The sequence below is a fragment of the Cucurbita pepo genome, chromosome 10, assembly GCF_057944985.1.
Source record: "Cucurbita pepo subsp. pepo isolate OVF chromosome 10, ASM5794498v1, whole genome shotgun sequence".
In the NCBI taxonomy this organism is placed as follows: Eukaryota; Viridiplantae; Streptophyta; class Magnoliopsida; order Cucurbitales; family Cucurbitaceae; genus Cucurbita; species Cucurbita pepo.
Window position 1 is genome coordinate 18,870,179 of NC_141807.1, and position 23,613 is coordinate 18,893,791.

Below are 23,613 nucleotides of genomic sequence, written 5' to 3' on the forward strand. Positions count from 1 at the left end.
CGATTTTTTAAAATGTTTTTACAAAAATATCCTTACCATTAATACCATATTGATGAAATTTTAAAAATAACTTTTATTTATAAAAAAAAAATTTACGAAATTCATCTGTCTCTACAACTTATAGTAAACAAAATATAAAATTAATCTAACGTGAATACTACAGAAATAATAGTTTTTTTATTAATAAATTAATAGTTAAATCAAAATAATGACGGTGAATACTACATAAATAAAACAATGTCTGACATAAATAAATTAGTCTAATTAACATTAAAAAAAAATTGTTGTTACCAAAATGATACAAGTAAAACTAAGATATTAAACCATTGGAACTTAAAATGGAACAAAAGAATTTTTTCCGTCTTTAAAAATGAAACTTAGAAAGTCTCTCTTTGAAGCAGGTCGAGGACGGGGCGTATTGAAGAGTTCGGCGGAAACAGGTACAGAAAATATAATCCCTATCATTTATCTAACCGATAAAAATTTCTCTCCATTATTTCCCTCACAAGTCAGGAATCTCCACCCCATTTGAAGTGGGTTGGAGATCCCGACCCCGAGTTAAATAGATAACTTTATTAAAAAAAAAATTAGGGTTCAATGTTTTATTTATTTTATTTTATTGAAGAATATTTAGGGCTCTAATTTCTATGTGTTTATTGGGAAGAACAAGAATAAGACAAGGAAGCGGTTATTAGTTAATTACAAAGCTAAATGATTACATAATCCAACATGTTTTAAAGCATAATCAGTGTCTGTAACTAACAATTAAGAATCGTATCTATCTAAAAAAGGAAAGTACAGATTTTATTGCATTCCAAATATTTAATACTAATTTTTCAATTTTAATTTTCAAAAATCTATATGAGAAATGAAATTAATTCTTTTTTTTTTCCTTTTTTTGTAATAATTGTAGTGTAATACCTAATAAGAAAATATTTATTTTTAAGAGATTAATTTAGATTTATTAAGTAAATATATTTTTGGTAAATTAGGTTTATAATTAAAATTTTAAAATTTGGATGAGAGATTTTTATTTTTTTTTTTTAATTGGGTTTTAGTTCAAGTAAAATAAAAATAAATAAAACTCGAACCTAATTTGGAGTTTAATTTGAATTATAAGTTTAAGAGGAGAAAAAAAAAGGGCTCTCAGTCATAGCTTCACCGATCAATGTCTCAACCAATCACGAGTCGCATCTTGTACTTGAGTAGACCATAAACGGCTCATCCCAACCCTTCCCATATTCTCAACTCCATTTGGGACCGTCTCGACATCTCTACCCTATTTTGGCTTTAAAATGCTTCGTTTTCTTGACCCATGAGAACCTTTCATAGCTGTGTTTGTCTCCTATTTGACGAGCTTCTACATTGACCAACATGTTAATTGGCCACATATCAAATTACACACTCCCTCATGGCTCAAATATGAGAATTAAACATTTTCAACTATCGATTAACGATGTCATGAGTATCTTGACTTTATTTTCATGGCTTGCTCAGTGATGTCTTCATTCGTACATGAGTGTCTTACCTTCACTAGAAAAAAAAAGTAGCACGTAGATTAAATGTTTAAAAATATTCAGTGAGCAGCCTCATTGTTGGAGATAGGTAATCCAATCACATGCAAACATGGTAGAACCTATCTTTTCATAAAAATATCATTGTCTTGGGCTCTACTTTCTAGTCCGGGTAGGGTTGAAGGTATAGCATTTTTCTACACACAACTCATGCACGTGCACATGGACCTATCAGGCAGGCTCATATACGTACACCTAGGCTTGACTATGGGTTAGCGCACACTCACCCATACACATGACATACAAAGTCTCGTAATTTCAAATATGACATATACTTGTGATGCAAATCATACCTTCATTTTCTTCTTGACATAACATTTCTATGAGACATACATACATATACTGGACTGATCTTTCATGGTTAACATACATGACTTATCAATGTCCATAGACATAAAGTGAATATGCTAACATAATATATGTAGTCTGATACGTGGAGGTTCATGCATCATATAAACACTAATATCACAACGTAGTTTTATAACATACCATAGTATAATTCATATCATAGCATAAATTGTCACATAACATATCATACATCAAATATCGTAACATCACAAAATATGACACGTACAGGGGCCACAAGATACGTGTCATTCGTATAAGTCATCCAACCAAGCCCTTGGGCGTCCAACAGTAGAACCACTTACTTGGTTGACCTACACCTTGTCACCATAATCCTTTGATGTTAACTTAAAATTATTCCTTGAAACCTAATTCACACCTAAGGAGTCCCACGACCATAATTTAGCTCCAAATAATTTAAATCTAAACTTAACTTCAAATAAGTTAAATTGGCTATAGTTGTCATACTGGCCTCAAATGCCTCTGAAAGTGTCAGAAACGGTTCTCGAAGAGAGTCCAAAACTATCAAACCTGAGCTGAATGAGTTGAGAGGCCGAGCTGGAGCCATCAGAACATGTATTCTCTAACTAAATTCGAATGGCCAAAGAGGGATGAAACGAAACAATTGTTGTGACTCAGTAAGATAAGAGTGCTCTCTTTTATACTAGAGTCGAACTCCCCAACTTTTTCAATCTAATTGATGTGGGATAACTTCTTTTTTCGATTGTTACTAATCAACAAGTGTTTGAAGTTGATTGAGCGTTTTTTATGTTTGACATCTCGTCATATTTTAGATGATTTGACTACAAGAATGTACATAGAGTCGGTGTATAAAAGTAGGCAAATGCATGTAATTACACCTCCCCATTTTAAAAAGAATTTGATCAATTGCTTCATAAAATAAACTTTAAATGTAACGACTTTTTATCCACACGAGTTATTCGATTTTATTGAAGGGCTTACCTTTCTCCTATATGAGGTAAGACGTACATTCGAGCAAAATCTATCTCGAACGTGGAGTGTCGGCTCCGATCATACCAAATCATTCAATGTAATCTAATAAACATGCCAACAACGGTTATTCATGGTTAAAATATTATTTTGGTCTCGATACTTTAAAACTTGCTCGATGTATAATAATTTCCATAGAAAAAGACATAAATACGAATGTATTTAAAGTGTGAATTAAAATTGAATGAGACCCCGAGCTACGAGACCAAAATAATATGTTAACCTTTAAGATTTCCTAAAAGTATATGAAGTAATTTAAGGATCAAAATAGTATTTTTGATCTAATAAATAATACATGTCATCTTGATCCTAGGCTTAAAAGACATCATTTTCGTTCGGTTTGCACGTTGACATTTTTTTGGTCGAGTCAACCCACCAAATAGAGTTACAACTCAACTCTACCCTACTTTTTAATTATTATAAATATTTAACATTTGTAGCCGATTTCAGCGATACACTATGACTCGATAACGTTTAATATTTGAATTTTAAAAAAAAATTAATTATTAATGTAATAAATACCGTATATAAGTAAGATTCTTTAAAATAATTAAAAAAAAAGTAATCCACTATCTAAAATAGATGGTTGAGTTGTGAACTCTATTTGAGTTGTTCACGTCACCAATCTAATGAATCCAAAATTTTGTATCGGTCTAAAATAGTGCTCTATGTACATCCCTCTTAGTCAAAACCGTGCTCTATGTACATCCCTCTTAGTCAAAACCATACCATAGTCAAGTAGATTACTCGTTTTTGTAAATAAATAAATATATTTAATTATATAGTTTATCAATTTAAGCATAGTTCAACCAATTAATAAATAGATTAACAACAAATAAGTTAGTTAAGACATATATTATCGATCATTCACTCACTCAAACAAAATGGGACAAAATTTTGTTGGGAGGGAAGTGTCGAAGAAAGGGACATAAAATGGGATTTTTGACTCTTTGAACTTTCCTTTAAAGAAAGAGGAAAATGGAAATGAATTCCATCCATGGTGGTGGCTTTCATTACACACGCCAATTTCTTCCCTTATAAACTCCCTTCTTTCCCATTCCTCCATTTTATCTCCTCAAAACCAAAACCAACAACAAAAAACCCCTTCTCCTTCTTCTTGTTCTTCCTGTTCTTCGTCTTCTTCTTCCGATTTCCCCATACCCATCTCGATTTTCGCCTCCCCTTTACCAATTTCCCTCGAATTTTGCTCTAATTCGAATCCCGATCTTGAATCCCCCAATACCCATTTCCTGTTTTCGTTGATTTCTTCAAGATCGTCGTTGATTCATGGGGAATTGCTGCGCTACCCCACCTCGGGACCATGAGGACCTGAGAAAAGGAAAGAGGAAGAAGAAGCCGAATCCCTTTTCAATCGATTACGGCGTTAACCACTTAGCCGCCGGCAACGGCGGCAACGGCGGCAGCCATAAGCTCACCGTTTTGACCAACCCCACCGGCCGTGAAATCGGGCTTCAATACGAACTGGGTCACGAGCTTGGCCGTGGGGAGTTTGGAATAACGCATCTATGTACCGATAAGGTCACCGGAGAGAAGTTCGCTTGTAAATCGATTTCCAAGAAGAAGTTGAGAACCGCCGTGGATATTGAGGACGTGCGGCGGGAGGTTCAGATTATGAGGCATTTTCCGAAGCATCAGAACATTGTTAGCTTGAAGGATACGTTTGAAGATGATAGCGCTGTTCATTTGGTTATGGAGCTTTGTGAAGGGGGTGAGCTGTTTGATCGGATTGTGGCTCGTGGACACTACACTGAACGTGCTGCTGCTGTTGTTACAAAGACCATTGTTGAAGTTGTTCAGGTAATTGCTTAACTAAAAGCTTTGGAGCTGTTTCTTGTATGCTATGATAGCTGAGGTTCTACCCTGTTTTGATATCTTGTTCGTGTTCTATGTGACTGGTTTTGGATATGGATTATATGCTGTAGAGACTGAGAAATGATTAGCATAACTTAGAAACTTGAGGTCGGGTAGTTTGACTTCAGGCTCATTCCCTCTCGAATCGGTGTGAGACTCCCAATCCATTCTCCTTCGGGGGCCAGCGTCCTCGGTGGCACACCGCCTAGTGTCCATTCCTTTCAGGGCTCAGCCTCCTTGCTAGCACATCGCTTGGTGTCTAGCTCTGATACTATTTGTAATGGCCACTACTAGATATTGTCCTCTTTGGGCTTCCCCTCAAGGTTTTAAAACGTGTATGCTAGGGAGAGGTTTCCACACTCACTCTCCAACCGATGTGGGATCTCACAATCCACCCCTTTCGGGGCCCAGCATCCTCGCAGCTACACCACCTGGTGTCCACCCCCTTCAGGGCTTAGCTTCCTCGCTACCACATCACCTAGTGTCTGACTCTGATACTATTTGTAACAGTTACCGCTAGTGGATATTGACTTCTTTGGGCTTTCCCTTTTGAACTTCCCCTTAAGGTTTCTAAAACGCGTTTACTAGAGGGAGGTTTCCACACCCTTATAAAGAATGCTTCGTTCTCCTCTCCAATTGACGTGGGATTTCACAATTATTCTTGTTACTTACTGCTTTTTCTCATGGTTCAGATGTGTCACAAGCATGGCGTTATGCATCGGGACCTAAAACCCGAGAACTTTTTGTTCGGAAACAAGAAGGAAAACGCACCATTGAAGGCAATTGATTTTGGACTGTCAGTGTTCTTCAAACCTGGTATGCTCTCTGATTGTCCCTTTGCTTTCTCATTTGTAGCATATGGTTTCCCTTGTTCATGACTGAATCCACCGACCCGCTCGGGCTTCTTCAGGTGAAAGATTCAATGAGATCGTTGGAAGTCCGTATTACATGGCTCCTGAGGTTCTAAAACGGAACTATGGCCCCGAAGTAGATGTCTGGAGTGCTGGAGTTATACTCTACATTTTGCTTTGTGGTGTCCCTCCATTTTGGGCCGGTAAGTATTAAGTAGCATTCGTGCTTGTGTGAGATCCCATATCGGTTGGAGAGGAGAACGAAGCATTGCTTATAAGGGTGTGGAAACCTCTCAATAATAGACGTAACGGGCCAAAGCGAACAATATCTGCTAGCGGTGAGCTTAAGCTCATTAAACTTGTCATTATCTCTATGCAGAAACCGAACAAGGAGTTGCACAAGCAATCATACGATCGGTTATCGATTTCAAGAGAGATCCTTGGCCTAAAGTTTCAGATAATGCAAAAGACCTCGTGAGAAAGATGCTCGATCCTGATCCAAAGCGGCGGCTAACTGCACAAGGAGTGCTCGGTAACGGCTCGACCTTAAAACGTGCTCACTTTCTCTTGGAATCGGCCTTATAACATCGTTTTGATTGTAAAATGCAGATCATCCATGGCTACAAAATGTGAAGAAAGCTCCTAATATCTCCTTGGGAGAAACGGTGAAGGCAAGACTTAAGCAGTTCTCTGTGATGAACAAGCTGAAGAAAAGAGCTCTAAGGGTAATTGCCGAGCACTTGTCGGTCGAGGAAGTCGCCGGTATAAAAGAGGGATTCGATAAGATGGATACGAACAATAAAGGAAAGATTAACATAGACGAGTTACGAGTAGGTTTACAAAATTTAGGCCATCAAATTGCTGATGCAGATCTTCAAATTCTGATGGAAGCTGTAAGTTCGAGTACATATTTTAACTTTTCGAGTTCACTTTCTTTCTCGATGTATGGAACTAATCTGTAGTTACGTTTTTACAGGGCGATGTAGACAAGGACGGTTATCTCGACTGTCGAGAATTCGTAGCGATTTCGGTTCATCTTAGGAGAATGGGCGACGACGAAGAGCATCTAAGAAAAGCCTTCGATTTCTTTGACCAAAACCGGAGTGGTTATATAGAAATCGAAGAACTACGAGATACCTTAGCCGATGAGATCGATGGAAATAGTGAAGAAGTGATTAATGCCATTATTAACGATGTCGACACGGATAAGGTCGGTAACGTCTTTCATTTAATACTTCAATTACTGGTCTATAGAATTATGTAGACATAGATAACTGCCCCGGTCCCCTAAAACTTATGGGAATAGGATTACTGATGAATATGTGGTAGATCTAACTTTTCAGCAACCTTTATCATTTAATCTTTGATATTATTGAGTTTGAAAACTCGGAAAACGACTGAAACGACAAACCGAAGAACTTTTTTCCATGGCACATGATTTTCAGTGTAACGGCCCAAGCCCACCGCTTATAGAAAATTATGTGCTATGGAAACCTCTCCCTAGCAGACGCGTTTTAAAAACCTTGAGAGGAAGCTCGAAAGGGAAAGCTCAAAGACGACAATATCTGCTAGCGGTGGGCTTGGGCCGTTACAAATGGTATTAGAACTAGCTAGCGAGGACGCTGGACCCTAAAGGGGAGGTGGATTGTGAGATCCCACATCGGTTGGAGAGGGGAACGAAGCATTTTGTAACGACCCAGATCCACCGCTAGCAGATATTGTCCTCTTTGGGCTTTCCCCTTCGGGCTTCCCCTCAAGGCTTTAAAACGCGTCTGCCAGGGGAAGGTTTCCACACTCTTATAAATGGTGGTTTGTTCTCCTCCCCACCAATGTGGGACATCACAATCCACCCCCCCTTCGAGGCCCAGCGTCCACGCTGGCACTCTTTCCCTACTCCAATCGATGTGGGACCACCCCCAAATCCACCCCTCTTTGGAGCCCAACGTCCTTACTAGCACACTGCCTCGTGTCTACCCCCCTTCGGGGAACAGTGAGAAGGCTGGCACATCGTCTAGTGTCTGGTTCTGATACCATTTGTAACGACCCAAATCCACCGCTAGTAGATATTGTCCATTCGGGCTTCCCCTCAAGGCTTTAAAACGCGTCTGCTAGGGGAAGGTTTCCACACCCTTATAAATGGTGGTTTGTTCTCGTCCCCACCAATGTGGGACATCACACATTCTTTGTAAGAATGTGGAAACCTCTCCCTAACAGACATATTCTAAAAACCTTGAGAAGAATCTCAAAAGAGAAAGTCGAAAGAGGACAACATCTGCTAGCAGTGGGTATGGGTTGTTACAGCTTTGACCCGTTACGTATTGTGTCAGCCTCACCGTTCTAAAATGCGTCTATTATAAGAAATGTTTCATTTCCCTCTTTAAACGACGTGGGATCATTCACTATCTGTTCTTCCAATACTTCTCTACTAACTCAAGTAGTCGTGCAGGACGGGCGAATAAGCTACGAGGAATTCGCAGCGATGATGAAGGCAGGCACGGATTGGAGGAAAGCATCGAGACAGTATTCTCGAGAGCGGTTCAATAGCTTGAGTCTGAACTTGATGAGAGATGGATCATTGCAGTCAAAACAAGGAGAAGATAGATGATTTCTTCACAAACAGGTCTAGATTGCTCAAACAATCACTCATTCATTCAAAGGAGAACTTAAAAATCTTTGGGTTACTTCCATAATTCTTTGTTTCTTTCAATTTTCTTCTCCCTCTTTTGCTTCTTCTTTGTTCTTCAAAGGATATAAGAAGGTGGGAGTTTTGATGCATTTCTGGATTTTGTTGTCCTTCTTTTGAATGTAAATATGTGAAACTTAGCACTTGAAGGAGAGTTTATCGTGTTCGTGTTTACGTTCAAGTCTTACATGACTGTTTATGAGTAGAGATGTTCACGAGACGAGATAATGAAGCCCTTTCTCGTGGGTAACTTTTCCTTCGATGATATTTTATAAGCAAAAATATAATATAATGTTCTACGTAATTTCTAAAAATTCAAATTTCAATGTTACAATGTAGTCTTTCACTTTATTTATATATGTTGACGGAGATTTGGGCGAGGTCGGGAGGATAGGAATTGAAAATATAATTTACGACCTCGTCCTTGGCCCCGTTTAAATAACAGGAAGAAATCTCTTCATTCTCCACCGTGTTTGGGGCTAGTATTCGCGAGTTAAATGAACATATTTATTTACGAGGGTTTCGTCAATCCATAGTATCGAATCTAACTTTTATATCCACAAAGATCGAAAATTGTTGGGTTGAACTTTTTAAAAATCGAAAATTCGAGTTAGTTTGCAGGTTGATATTTTTTTTGTTGGTTCAACCCGACCAACGAGAAAATAGATTATAACCCAACTTATTATTTTGAAAATTAAGAATATTTGACGTTTGTTAACATTTGCAACCGATGTTAGTGATGTGTTGTGGCTCGTGAATATTTGAGTTCTACGAGATCTTAGTTATTAATGTAATATGTACAGTAAATAAGTATGATTTTTTTTTAAAATAATTAAAATATAAAAAAAAACAACTTGACAACCTAACTCAACCCAAAAATTGGTGGGGTTAGGTTGTTAACTCTATTCCGGTCACTCGGTTCACTAACCCAACTAACTCAAAATTTCAGATTGGTCCAAAAAATTTCTCCAATCTAATCTGTGTTTACTTCTACTTAGAGTTTCTTCTGAGCAACGCTGAAGGAAACCACGGAGTTTCTCAAATAATGTGGAAATAGGATGGTTTAATGATCGTTCTTATTGTTAAAAAAATTATTTGGTCTAATCATAGGTGCTCACCTACCGAGTGACCTACCAATTGTAGAAGTATGATCTTTGGCAAGCAATAAACACTTAAATAATACAATTCGAGTGTACCATCTTCTTTCTCATTTCGAGGAAATGGTGCGGGAGGAAAAGGAAACAACGGAGGGATCCGAATCAGACCGAAATGGGAATGACATGAAAAGTCTTTTTCAAAACCCTACGACAATATACGAGAGGAATGGAGAAAAACTCGTGATTGGTGTGTAGGGGAAAATCCGTTTATGATATAGTGAAAGAAAAGTCGTCTCATTTCCTGACCTCTTCGTTCTATCAAATTCATTCACTTCAAGGCTGATTCTGAACGCCGCGTAACATCATCTTCAACCAACCTCCACCACCTTGTCTTATCCCGCCCTTTCGGTGCGTCCACTAAAAAATTGATTATACACTAAATAGCTACAACTAATACGCTTACTAAAAGATTGACTTGGACCCGCGTGAAACTAGAGATGTGTCTAAAGTGACCCTAAATTGGCCCAAATTTGTGGGTAACAAATGGCCCAATTCTTAAAGAAAACAAGGCCAACACGATCGAGAAAATATTAATAAATCTTAATATTTACGATCCTTTTTTCTTTACGTGCTTAACAACGGGTATTTTTTAAACAAATTATTAACGGTTTCCATCCAAAACTAGTTGTAAGAGTATTTTTTTAGATTTTTTTAAAAATTTAAGGTTTTTTTTAGTTTAAGAGTATTTTTGAGACAAAGTACACAGTTTACGAGTATTCTTATTAATTTAGTTTATTTACAAATCTAACCCGTGTATCAAAACCATTTAAAGTTTAATTGTAAACATTCATGTATCGATGATATATCATAATTGAAATTCATTTGAAGTAAAACACTGTTGTATCGATAATGTATCATATCAATACTATATTTGTGTTAGTAGGGATAGTCATGTTGAAATGACCCGTTGAAAGGACGATGTGAATATGAACATTGAGGACAAACATGTTGAAAGGACCTTATTGAGGACGTGTCTTTTGTTCACTCTCTCACTCACATGTGTGAACAAGTGTCGGTATAGGTAACATTTGTTCACACGCACACTCACCTGTTGAAATCATGTTAAATGTTTACAACAATGTGCCTAGAAACAACGAGGACAAACATGTTAAAAGGACTTGTATGGGTTTTTGGGATAGTCTTCAATCTTATAAGCGAGACGTAGATAATGTGACCATATCGCACGGATGTAATGAAATTTCGGAACCATTAGTTGCCGAATCTAGATTTTGAATCTCGATCCAAATTCTGGACATGGGTCCTTACAATGATATCAAAGTGATACCTCTCCCGGTAAGCACAAACCAAGACATAAGTTGGTGAGCATGTGACACTCCGAGTAAATGAAGGGTACATAAATAAACCAAAACCACATCTGAATACGAACGATCCTCAGGATAGGATGACTAAGAAAGACTTAAGTGCATCTTTCTTTTCGGTGGCATAGGAACTTCATGATTAAGCGTTGTTCAGGAATTTTCCTAAACCCTAATGTTCGGTTATGTCCTTTTTTTTTTTTTTTTTATTCTAACGTTCGTGAAAATGAACGCAAATTCATCCACATTTAAGGCTAAGATTTCAGACAACCTTCGATAAGAATATCAAATAAATTTGCATTATCAAAAATCATCGATCATGCAATTATTTAAATAAGTTGACGATAAACATGATATATCAGCATCGTTCTAAACTAAATCCAAACATCGCAAGAAATCCAAAAACAAAATCTCCGAGCCATTGAATCATAATTTTTTTTTTTTTTTTTTTTTTTTTTTTTTTTTTTTTTTTTTTGGGATAATCTAATCATGAAGATCCATGAATATGAACTCTTCCAAAAATAATAAATAATAAAATGAAAATATCTAGATGATATAATTAATGTAATGGAATGGAGGTACATGATTTGCCACGTGTCAACTCATGCGAGGAAGAAAATGACACAACCAATTAATTATAAAAAAAAAATTCAAATAATATCCATAAATATTTTTAAAAATTCTAAAATATATTTTAAAAATTATTAGTTTTTTTTTTTTTGTTTTAAAATACTTTTAAATTTTAAAAAATATATATTATTACTCTTTAATTAAAGAAAAAAGGTAAAAAAAAAATTACCTCAATATATAGATGAAAATCGTCTATGGACACCTTATAAATTATCTTCAAAACTATTAAAAGTATTATTAAAACTATTGAAAATTTACGCGTATAAAGTAAAATGTTTAGGGTACCCTAAACCCTAAATTAATAAACGTTGACATGTGTGAACCATGTAAACGTAACATGTGTTGTCATGTATGATATACCTCCTCGTGATTGAGTCGTACCAATATGTGTACTAAACAGACACAGTTAGCTTGTTTATTATAATGTATTTCTCTCAATCATCAAAAACTTTAATTAATAATTTCCGTTTCGTTTACAGACATGTAGTTCACACAATATCCATAGTTTCTCGATAGTTTCTTGCTTCAAAGCTGTGGAATCACTAGAATCTCGTCAAATAATTATTTTAGTTTCATTATACGTAAATATGAGTCAAGTTGTAACAGCTTAAACTCACCGCTAGCAGATATTGTCTATCTTGATCCATTACGTATTGTCGTCAGCTTCATAATTTTTAAAATGCGTCTTTTAGAGAGATTTCTCCGACCAATACAAAAATAATAATATTAATATCAATATAAAAATAATAAAAATAAACCGATGAAACGAAAGACAGAGGGCCGACATTTTAAATATGGAGCCCCACGTGTCGCTAGATTATTGAACAGAATTTATTTATTTATTTATGTTTTTTTTTTTTGTCTCTTTCTATTTTTAATTATTTTCATGTACGAAGGATTTGCTTTTCTTTTACCAATTTTGTAAATTTAAATTTAAATTAAATAATTATTTATAAAATATTAAAAAATATTAATAATTTTAAATATTTTAAATTATATCTTAATATAATATTTGTATGTTTTAACACTTTTGTTGATAAAATTTATAATTAAATAATTAAATGTAAGAAAATAAATTGATGTAATCATAAGTTATTATTTAATATAATTAAATTAATTAATTACTTATCGATTCAAATGAAAACAAATAAATTTTCTTACATTAAATATTAATTAAAAGTAATATCCATACTTAAAACCATTTAATTTAATTACTAAAAATTATAATAATAATAAAAAATTATATTAAATAGTCAACATAATAGAAAATATTAATTATAATATAGTTATATTTAATAATTAATTATGATTCATTAATCATATTATATTTTATGTATGGAGGGTATTAGAAAACCTATGCTCAGCTTGTTTTAGAAAATAAAATTACGTGATGGCATAAAGGTCGAGTATTTTAAGAAATACTCAGTAAGTGATCCACTATTGAGAGTCGGGGAATGCAAACACATACAGAATGATGGGACCTATCATTTAAAACCATCTTCTCTTAAGCGGCTTTCTCGTTCGGGAAAATTGGGTGTAGTATTTCTCTATACATGACCCACACGTGTGAGTATGGGCCCACCAGGCGGGTTCGTACACCCCCTAGGCCTATTGGTCTGGCAAGCTTCTCTGGGCTATTGTCAGATGTCACGGTCATGCTCAAAAGTGCGATTGTGACACCTGACACCCAAAGGGAACAACGACCATTGTAGCATCATGGTAAACATGATGATCATTTTAGTCTCATAGTGTACACGTTCGTACTCATCATAAAGAGAAGTATCCTGATGTACGTGAACATACAATTATGCATGAGATACTCATATTTTTCATGGTGTCGTAATAAATCATGCAAAACAACCCCTATTCTTTCATCACGTATTATACTCGGTAGTATGTATACATAACCTCTTATAAACTCATTTCATTCATAACATAACTTTCAAATCATGACATAAAGGTTGTGCACCGTAGATTTCCTTATTTCAAAACATATCATAGCATGTCATAACATATCATGACCTAACACAACATATCATAGTACATTATGACATCTCATAACGTAGCATAGCTTATCATAACATAACATAGCTTATCGTAACATAATATAACATTTCATTTGTACTATAATATTATTTGACATATCATATAGCGACACATAAAATAATATCATATATCAAGGCATATCACACATATGACACATGGAAGGCCACTGGGTACGTGTCATCATAAATAAAACAATTCTTCCAACCAAACCGATAGTAAACCCACTTACTTGGTTGGTCTAGGCCGAAACTACTACAACCCCACTTAAAGTTGCTCTCTGAAACTTAATTCTACATAAGGAATCTCACCGTCATAAATTAGATTTCTATTACTTATCTAATTTTCCATAAAAATAATTTAAACTTGACTCCAAATAATTTAAACTAGCTCAAAGCTAGTCATGCTAACTTTAAACACTTTCGAAAAGTTGAAACTAGTAGGAAAGAGTCCGAGCATATTATCCCCAAACTGGATCAGCCGAAATGTCGGCCTAAAGCCGTCAGAAATACATTCTTCGATTAGCTTCAAACCGATCAAGTGGGAAGAAAAGTGTGACTTAGAAAACAAAGAACATCCTCTTGTAACTTTCGTTCTTTTTTTTTATTATTATTATTATTTTGATTAATGGTTGAACTAAAAAAAATTATAAAAATGAATGAAACTCAACCTTTCAAAAAAAAAAAAAAAATTATCACGAGCTCATTATAAAACTCATAAGATAACGATTTTTATTTGTAGCATTTGTTCACCATCCATTTTCTTTGGTTACCGACACACTTACGAGATCCCATCAACTTAAAGCTCACAAAAGAAAAGGTCGGTGACCAAACTTAAAAACAAAAGAAACGTTGCTATTAAATGGAAACTTAACAAATAACGATTCAAATACCGAAGAAGAAAGCATACTCAATTCCTTCCATTGAATAAGGCATAATGTAGTTTTCTTCATTGAGGTCATCCCGATAACATGAATATGATTGAACACTTAAAAATTTCCTTACAAAAGATCGGGATATCGAGATGTGTGCTCTATTCCAATCCAAGCCAAGAATATGCTTTATCAACACAACCAAACACTAGATGTTAAAGTGATAGGGATATGAGTTTTGTGAATCTTCTTCTTGTTTTAGCATTGCTTTATTGGAAGTGAAGAAGAGCCAATGATGGAAGATCGTACGGTCACTATCAGATCATCATGTTCCACACTTTTGTGATCAAGATCATCATGGCCCTCACCCTAGTGGGGAATTGTCTTTTTTTAATGATTGTGGTTCAAAGATAGTCCAATAAGAGCTACTTGGAAATTGATTCATGAACCATACCATGATTCTATCCCATTAGAGTTTATTAGTTTATTTTTCAATAAATACACACAAGGACACTAAAGGACAGCATGGGTGTGTCGACATTGCGCTCCAGCTCATGTATCGGAGGTTGAATTATGACCCACTATCCGAAACATATGTGTAAATGGTTTAGCATGGACATGGGAGAGTCTAATGCTTGGGAGAACTCCGATGGATGGATGTTTAGGATGTCCCAATGAGATAATCGACACATGGGTTATGACCCACTATCCGAAACATATGTGTAAGTGGTTTAGCATGGACATGGGAGAGTCTAATGCTTGGGAGAACTCCGATGGATGGATGTTTAGGATGTCCCAATGAGATAATCGACACATGGGTTATGACCCACTATCCGAAACGTATGTGTAAGTGGTTTAGCATGGACATGGGAGAGTCTAATGCTTGGGAGAACTCCGATGGATGGATGTTTAGGATGTCCCAATGAGATAATCGACACATGGGTTATGACCCACTATCCGAAACGTATGTGTAAGTGGTTTAGCATGGACATGGGAGAGTCTAATGCTTGGGAGAACTCCGATGGATGGATGTTTAGGATGTCCCAATGAGATAATCGACACATGGGTTATGACCCACTATCCGAAACATATGTGTAAGTGGTTTAGCATGGACATGGGAGAGTCTAATGCTTGGGAGAACTCCGATGGATGGATGTTTAGGATGTCCCAATGAGATAATCGACACATGGGTTATGACCCACTATCCGAAACATATGTGTAAGTGGTTTAGCATGGACATGGGAGAGTCTAATGCTTGGGAGAACTCCGATGGATGGATGTTTAGGATGTCCCAATGAGATAATCGACACATGGGTTATGACCCACTATCCGAAACGTATGTGTAAGTGGTTTAGCATGGACATGGGAGAGTCTAATGCTTGGGAGAACTCCGATGGATGGATGTTTAGGATATCCCAATGAGATAATCGACACATGGGTTATGACCCACTATCCGAAACATATGTGTAAGTGGTTTAGCATGGACATGGGAGAGTCTAATGCTTGGGAGAACTCCGATGGATGGATGTTTAGGATGTCCCAATGAGATAATCGACACATGGGTTATGACCCACTATCCGAAACGTATGTGTAAGTGGTTTAGCATGGACATGGGAGAGTCTAATGCTTGGGAGAACTCCGATGGATGGATGTTTAGGATGTCCCAATGAGATAATCGACACATGGCTATGACCCACTATCCGAAACATATGTGTAAGTGGTTTAGAATGGACATGGGAGAACTCCAATGGATGGATGTTTAGGATGTCCCAATGAGATAATCGACACATGGGTTATGACCCACTATTCGAAACATATGTGTAAGTGGTTTAGCATGGACATGGGAGAGTCTAATGCTTGGGAGAACTCCGATGGATGGATGTTTAGGATGTCCCAATGAGATAATCGACACATGGGTTAGTTCTCAACGGATGTGTCCGAGCAAGCCAAGATGATCAATCTGTCTCGAGATTTGGGATGACATCACGATGCATGAGTTGTGTTGTTAGGAACCGAGATGACAATGAGATGCGATGTTGTTGTGTCATATATATGTGTATGAACACATTAGTACACAATTAAAATTGTGTTATCCATTAATTAGAGAGACTAAACATGACTCGAGTATAAAAGGGAGGTTCCTTAGTTTCCTAAGTTAGAACAATTACTTCCTCTCATCATACTTGATCGCTTTGAAGTCAGTCAGAGAATACGTTTCCTAACGACTCTAGGCCGACTTTTTGGTTGATTCGGCTTGGGTCTAATACGCTCACACTCTTTCCTATTAGTTTCAACACATTGGAAACGTTTAAAGTTAGTACGATACCTTTTAGCTAGTTTAAATTATTTTATGCAAAATTAGGTAAGCTCATAGAGAGCAGCATTAAGCTAGCATCAAATGGTCGTAGTAAATCTGACCTAGGCCAATCAAGTAAGTGACTCTACTATCAAATTTGTTGGAATAATTGATTTATGTATGATGACACGTGTCCTGTAGCCCTGCACATATCATATGTGATATGTTTTGATATGTTATATTATGTTTCGGTATTCATATACCAAACATTCTCATGGTATAAATGAAATGTCATGTTACGTTATGAGATATCATAAGAAAGATATGTTATAAAGAAATGATTTTATAGAAGTTTATGTACGCATATTACCGAGTATAAAATGTGATGAACGAATAGGGTTGTCTTGCATGATTTATTATACTACGATTCTCCGTCTAGACGGTAAATTCCCTACTCATTCGGGATAATTAAAATAGATAGCTCTACACGTAACGTTCAATTTTATTTCAAACTAAAATGTCGAATATTGAAGTTTTATTTAAAATTTTCCATATTAAAATTTTTAGAATATATCCTCTGATCTTTTTTTTTTTTTTTTTTTTTTTACTTACCAACCTCTTTGAAGTTTGCCGTCAAAATAATTTCTATTTTATTAAAACATGTTTTGTTTTAAATATATTTTTAAATTTTCAAAATCTCAATAATATACTTAAATTTAAAAAAAAAAAGAATGAAAAATGTTAATATTTTATTATAAAAATACCCTTTAATTTTATAAAATTACATTAATACCCTTCAATTTTTTAAAAAATTTCAAAAAATACCCTTATCGGTATACTATGTGTAAAAAAATACCAATCAAATTTTTAAAAGTACCATTAATAATTTTTACCTGTGTAAAAAAAGTTTCAAAAAATTCTTATCATTAATATACTAACAAAAACTGTCTATCGATATTTCATAGATTATCTCCAGACTTTTTAATGTTACTTCTGAAAGTTCATGAATATTTTTTAAACATGGTACTAATGATAAGGGTATTTTTAAATTTTTAAATTTTTGAAAAAAAAAATTAAAGTTATTAATGAAAATTTAGAAAAATTTAAGAATATTTTTTTTAAAGAATAAAAATATTTTTTTAATTTAAAGCATTTTTGAGACAAAAAAAAATGATAATATTATTATAAAAAATTAAATGATTTTAATTGAAATTTTTAAAAGTAATCTTTTGATAATAAAAGCTAAATTCCAAAAAAAAATGGTATTAATAATTCATGGTTGAATCCTTTGGAAAATAATCCCAAATTGTGTCCCTTCAAGTTGGTGGGAACAATTGAATGGATAGAATTAATGAAGGCTAGTTGCGTAATTTCACTACTAAATAAATAAATACAAATAATAATTGAAAAACCAAAGAATTTCATGTTCTAAATTTTATAAATAAAAGCTCAAATATTTAAAAATTAAGAAAAAAAAAATATTGTCATGTAATTAATTTAAATTTTTTTATTAAATAATCATTCAAATTTTTGTCATTATATTTTCATCAACGTTCACTTTATTTAATATTTTTCTCGGTACGTAAAGTCATATAATAGCCACTAATAATAATAGAAATAAAAAAAAATGTTGAAGAAAACGTCTTATATTTATATATGCGATAAATTATGAGAGCGACATCGATTTGTAAGGGGAACGAGTGCCGGAGGACATTGAGCTGCAAATGGGTGGATTGTGAGATCTCACATCGGTTGAAGAGGAGAACGAAGCATTTTTTATAATGTTGTGTAAATCTCTTCTTAGCAGACGCGTTTTAAAATTCTTGAGAGGAAACCCGAGAGTGAAAGTTCAAAGAAGACAATATCTGTTATTGGTGGGCTTGAGTTATTGTCGGGATGAAATTTTGATCACGAGAATATTTGATATGAGATAGATATGAAAGACGATGGGAAATAGAGAGGGTTCCCATTTGTGCAAAGATGCTTTGTTTTGTACCAATATGAAATGAAATAACCATATGACTATCATTTTTTTGTAACAAAGATGCCTCGTCATTATTGGTGGTATAAAATAATACTAAGATGAAATGGAATCTCGATATGTCGTTTTTATATATATTTTGTTTCGATAGAGTATCGTTTTGGCTAACTGTCAGTTTTTATCGATCTTTAATTAGGTCTACCGAACAAAATCATCTTTTGAAACATCTCTAACAGCCTAAACTCACCGCTAGTAGATACTGTCGTCTTTGGGCTTTCTCTCGTGATTTTAAAACGTTTCCACTAGGGAGAGGTTTTCACCTCTCTCCAACCGATGTGGAATCTCACAATCCAACCCTCTTCGGACCAGTGTCTGAGTTTAATACCATTTGTAACAGCTCAAGCTCACTAGAAAATATTTCCCTTTTTAGGTTTTCCCTCGAGATTTTAAAACGCGCCCACTAGGGATAGGTTTTCACACCCTTATAAGGAATTTTCGTTTCCCCTCTCCAACCGACGTGGGATCTCACAGTTATGTTCACTTAAGTTAATAAGCACTCAGCTCTGGTTGACTCATTCTGATAACCTCTCAAGTTTTTTTTTCTCGTTAGTACGAGAAATGAGTATCATATATGAATTTTAAACTTTAAAAGAACGAGTACATGTCAATTACTGTTGAGTTATTGTAACAACTCCAGCCCACCGCTAGCAGATATTATCCTCTTTAGGCTTCCCTTCCGGGTTTTTTCTCAAAGTTTTAAAACGCGTACACTAGGAAGATATTTTCACCTCTCTCCAACCGATGTGAGATCTAACAATCCAACCCCCTTGGGGCCAACGTCCTCATTGGCACATCGCCTAGTGTCTTACTTTGATATCATTTGTAACAACTCAAGCTCACTGCTAGCAGATAATATCCTCTTTCGGCTTCCCTTCTGGGTTTTTCCTCAAAGTTCTAAAACGCATCCACTAGGAAGACATTTTCACCCCTCTCCAACCGATGTGGGATCTAACAATCCAACCCCCTAGGGGCCAGCGTTCTCATTGGCACACCGCCCAGTGTTCGACTCTAATACCATTTGTAACAACTCAAGCCCACCATTAACAAATATTGTCCTTCACTCAAAGTTTAAAACACGTTTACTAGAGAGAAGTTTTCACACCCTTATAAGAAATGCTTCGTTCCCTTCACCCTTATAAGAAATGCTTCGTTCCCCTCTCAGACCCCTCCCTTACTAATGTGAAATCTCATAGTTATGTTCACGGGAGTCAATAAGCACCCAAATTTATAAGTTGATACATATAAGTGGAGCAAGGAATAAACTTTTTGTCGAAGAATAAACTTTTTCTACCATATAATCGTGTTTATTATTGTAACAATAAAAGATTATTTTAAATAAAACTATAATATTTATATCTTTAAAACTTTATAATATATATATATATATATATATATATATATATATATATATATAATTGGTATAGATTCAAAGTTAACGATAGCATATTAAAAATATTGAAACGTCAAATAATTATTGATAGATCGAAGCATTAAGAAATTGACTTATAATCCGTATTAATTATATATATATATATATAATTGATTCGGAATAAATTAAAAACAAATTAATTTGCATTTTCAAACAAAAAAGGTCGATTTGGACCTCAATTTTCATCACACCCACTAGCTTTTGTCAATCTAAAAAGAAATTAGATAGACTAAAATAAAAGCAAACGTGGCAGTGTCCACGTGGCAAAATGAAAGAGGTGCCACGTGGAATATATTTATTAAAAGGAACAAACAAAATTAAATGCCTAGATTCCCAAAATGATGTAATCCATGGCCACTAGACAAAAACACTATGATTTTGTTTGTTGTCAGATCTGACAAGGAAAGTGATGACGTGGCGTTTGTTTCTCTTTCTCTCTCTACTGACGTGGCTTCAACTTGACGGCACGTAATTAATTAATTGTTTTTATTTATTTTAATTTTTTTTTTTTTAAATATAGAAAAGTGTCAAAACCTAACCACCCAACGTGGGTTGGGCTGTCTTAAAGGGGAGGGATCCGCTGCGGCCGTACCTACACTAAACCCTCATGTGTTTTTTTTTTTTTTTTAAATGAAATTAATTCCAAAATTAGATATTATTTGTTGGTTTGATTGCTTTATGTTTCCATTTGTTCACTTGTCTTTTCATTCATCCATTTTTTTTATAATTAAATAATATAATTTATTATCGAGTTAATATCAATTTTGATCCGAAAACTCGATAGACTGTATCAGCTTTTTAATCATAAACTTTCATTTACATCAATTTGGCGGGTCTCGGGCTCATACTTCCCCAATTTTGGGGCAATTTCCACTACGATAGCCACACGAACATCGTCGAAAAAGAACAATACAGCAACCTGCTTAAACCGGGTCGAGCCAAATCCCCAAACCCAAGACCCAAGTAGTTGCAAAACAGTAGTATAAGAACCCTAATTTCTAAAGGAACCCGAGCCGCTACCATGTGCATGACATTATTTTTTTTATGCAAAAATATTCATTTAAAATAATTTCATAAAACGATGTCGTGGACTTATACGTTTGCATAAGAGTTTTAAGATAAAACAACGAGAAATATCCAATGCAAAAATAAAATAAAAGATTAAAACGATGCCCTAGACTAACCTAAGATCTACAAAATAGAAATGCAACTACACTACGCAGGTTCCGTGGTTTTTGATGCGACGATACCGTCAACCGTAATTGAGAAGCTCAACAAAACCCACGACCCACGTACGCTATTAAACCTAGGTAAAAATGTTTTTATACATTATCACAAACAAATATGACAAATTAATTATTATTTAAGTTTATCACACGTAAACGTTTTTGTTTAAATAAGTTATGTCATACATATAGTAACGGTCATATTTAGTACTCCACAAAAAATGTGCCCCTTTAGGGTATAGAAGCACTTACTACTCCACCACCGGCCAAAACACTCAAAGCCGACCCTCCTCGGCCGGTTTTCCTTAATCTCATTTGCCTCTCCGAAAGGAATGGTGGGCAGGAATCTCATGGCGATCTCAGAAAGGTGTTCCAACCCACTTTTCAGGAATCTCAGAAAGGTGTTCCACAACCACTATTCCAGAATCTCTGAAAGGTTTGACGGACTTACAGAGATACAAACACCCCCTCACACATACCTTATCAAACACTTGATAGATGCGTCCAGGAGCCGCGTATAATCGGGATATTGTCCCTATCCCGGGAATACGTTCTCCTCAAAAATCGTGCCCCTTTAGGGAAGGAAACAATATCAGCTTAAGTGTATACTCATATACTTCAGTCTTGCCTCCCTGTAAACACTCAAACCAATGTTGACCGACTCCTTAACCATGTCCATGGGGACAACATGGACAGCCTCCATGCCGGTTAGGCACCCTCCACTGTGCGCACAAGCCGAAGGCGTAGTGGCAATTCCTTCGGCAACTGCTGTTCCTTATCCAGCAGAGCGGCGTCGAGATACTGAGGTTTGATGTTTAGTGTTTTTTCCTAAAGGAATTTTTCCAAAAGTACTCTCCATAAATTCGTCCCCTTTAGGGTATAGATACGTATACTGCCTCCCTCAGGATAAAAACTCTCAGAGTGTTGCGCTTTCTGCGTGTTTTACTCACTTTCCTTGGCCTTTAAGAAAGGATACTATGTCTGGGCACCCTTATTACAACTCTCGACCTCTGATACTGTGGTCCATCTCACCCGAGACAAAAATGGATCAACAGCAAGTCGGACACAATCCACTGTGTGCTATTTCCGCAGAGTTAGTGGTTATGCGAGCGGATGAAAGCCCCACCCAATTACGGGTGGAATCTGCTAGGCGAGTGGGGAAATAAAGCATATTATCTCTTTCTGTTAGTGTTTTCTTAAAAAAATAAAAAATGGTATTTTGTTAAAAGGATTTTTTGCAAAGGGGAGTTGTTTTTGATGGAGTATACATGGATAAGAGGGGGTACTTTTGATGGAGTATACATGGATAATAGGGGGTACTTTTTTGATGGAGTATACATGGATAAAAGGGGGGACTTTTTTGATGGAGTATACATGGATAAAATGGGGGTGTAGAGGGGAGTACTTTTTTACAAAAAAATAGTGTTCATTATGTTGGCCAAATAAACGAAACTAAATTCTTTATTTAACTAGATTCTTTATTTTTATTAGTATTAAAATTGGGAGATGTCTTATTTTGTCTTCATGTTCATATTGACTATTGAGTTCTCGGGTTTCTCAACGAGGTTTTTGTTTTTCTTTGAAAATTAAACTTATTTAAAAGCATAATAGAAAATTTAGATTTTTTTATTCTTCACGTGCCTTTTGGCTGTTTCTTATTTTGTAAAAGCAAAAACTATTCACACAGATCAACACGAGTGCTTTCAAACACGCTTAACTTTAGAGTTTCTATGATGAAGCAACCGAAAAGGAAGATCTGTCTTGTTAGCATAAGTAGTAACGTTCAATTCTTGTAAGTTTTTCTTAATAACGTGAAAATGTTCGTTTATTAACTTAATTTTTTATTTTATATTATTGTTCTATATATTTTATAAAATTGAGATCTCGACATTTTCATGAAAATAACAAAATTTTGAAGTTGCATGGAGGATTCCAATTGGGTACCTAGGTTTGAGGGAATTAATGATGATTAAACGACAAAGATTCTAACATTAACTAAGTACAATGATTAAGTATTTAATAATCAAATGATTGATTAATTGAATTTAATAATTGGTTCTATAAATATCTTCCTTGTCTCTTCGAGTTTTGTGCCACGTTGTGCCACGTTTTTTTTTTTCTTCACGCTTTCAAAATCATATGTTTTTTTAGACGAGTTTAATTTATGAACGAACATGTGTAAAAGAAATATATATTTTATACAGATATTATTAATCGACTCTCGACTCAACCATATAATCCAACGTAACCCATAAAAGTAAGATTTTT

General features: G+C 35.1%; 1 protein-coding gene across 1 annotated transcript; it reads left to right on the top strand.

The window, feature by feature from the left end:
- The first annotated feature begins 3,953 nt into the window (after positions 1-3,953).
- LOC111804564 (calcium-dependent protein kinase 32) lies at positions 3,954-8,603 on the top strand. Its single transcript, XM_023689416.2, has 7 exons — positions 3,954-4,748; positions 5,495-5,618; positions 5,713-5,856; positions 6,033-6,185; positions 6,263-6,546; positions 6,630-6,863; positions 8,100-8,603. The coding sequence occupies exons 1-7, from the start codon at positions 4,218-4,220 to the stop codon at positions 8,256-8,258; spliced, it is 1,629 nt and encodes a 542-aa protein (XP_023545184.2). The 5' UTR covers positions 3,954-4,217; the 3' UTR covers positions 8,259-8,603.
- The last annotated feature ends 15,010 nt before the right edge of the window (positions 8,604-23,613 follow it).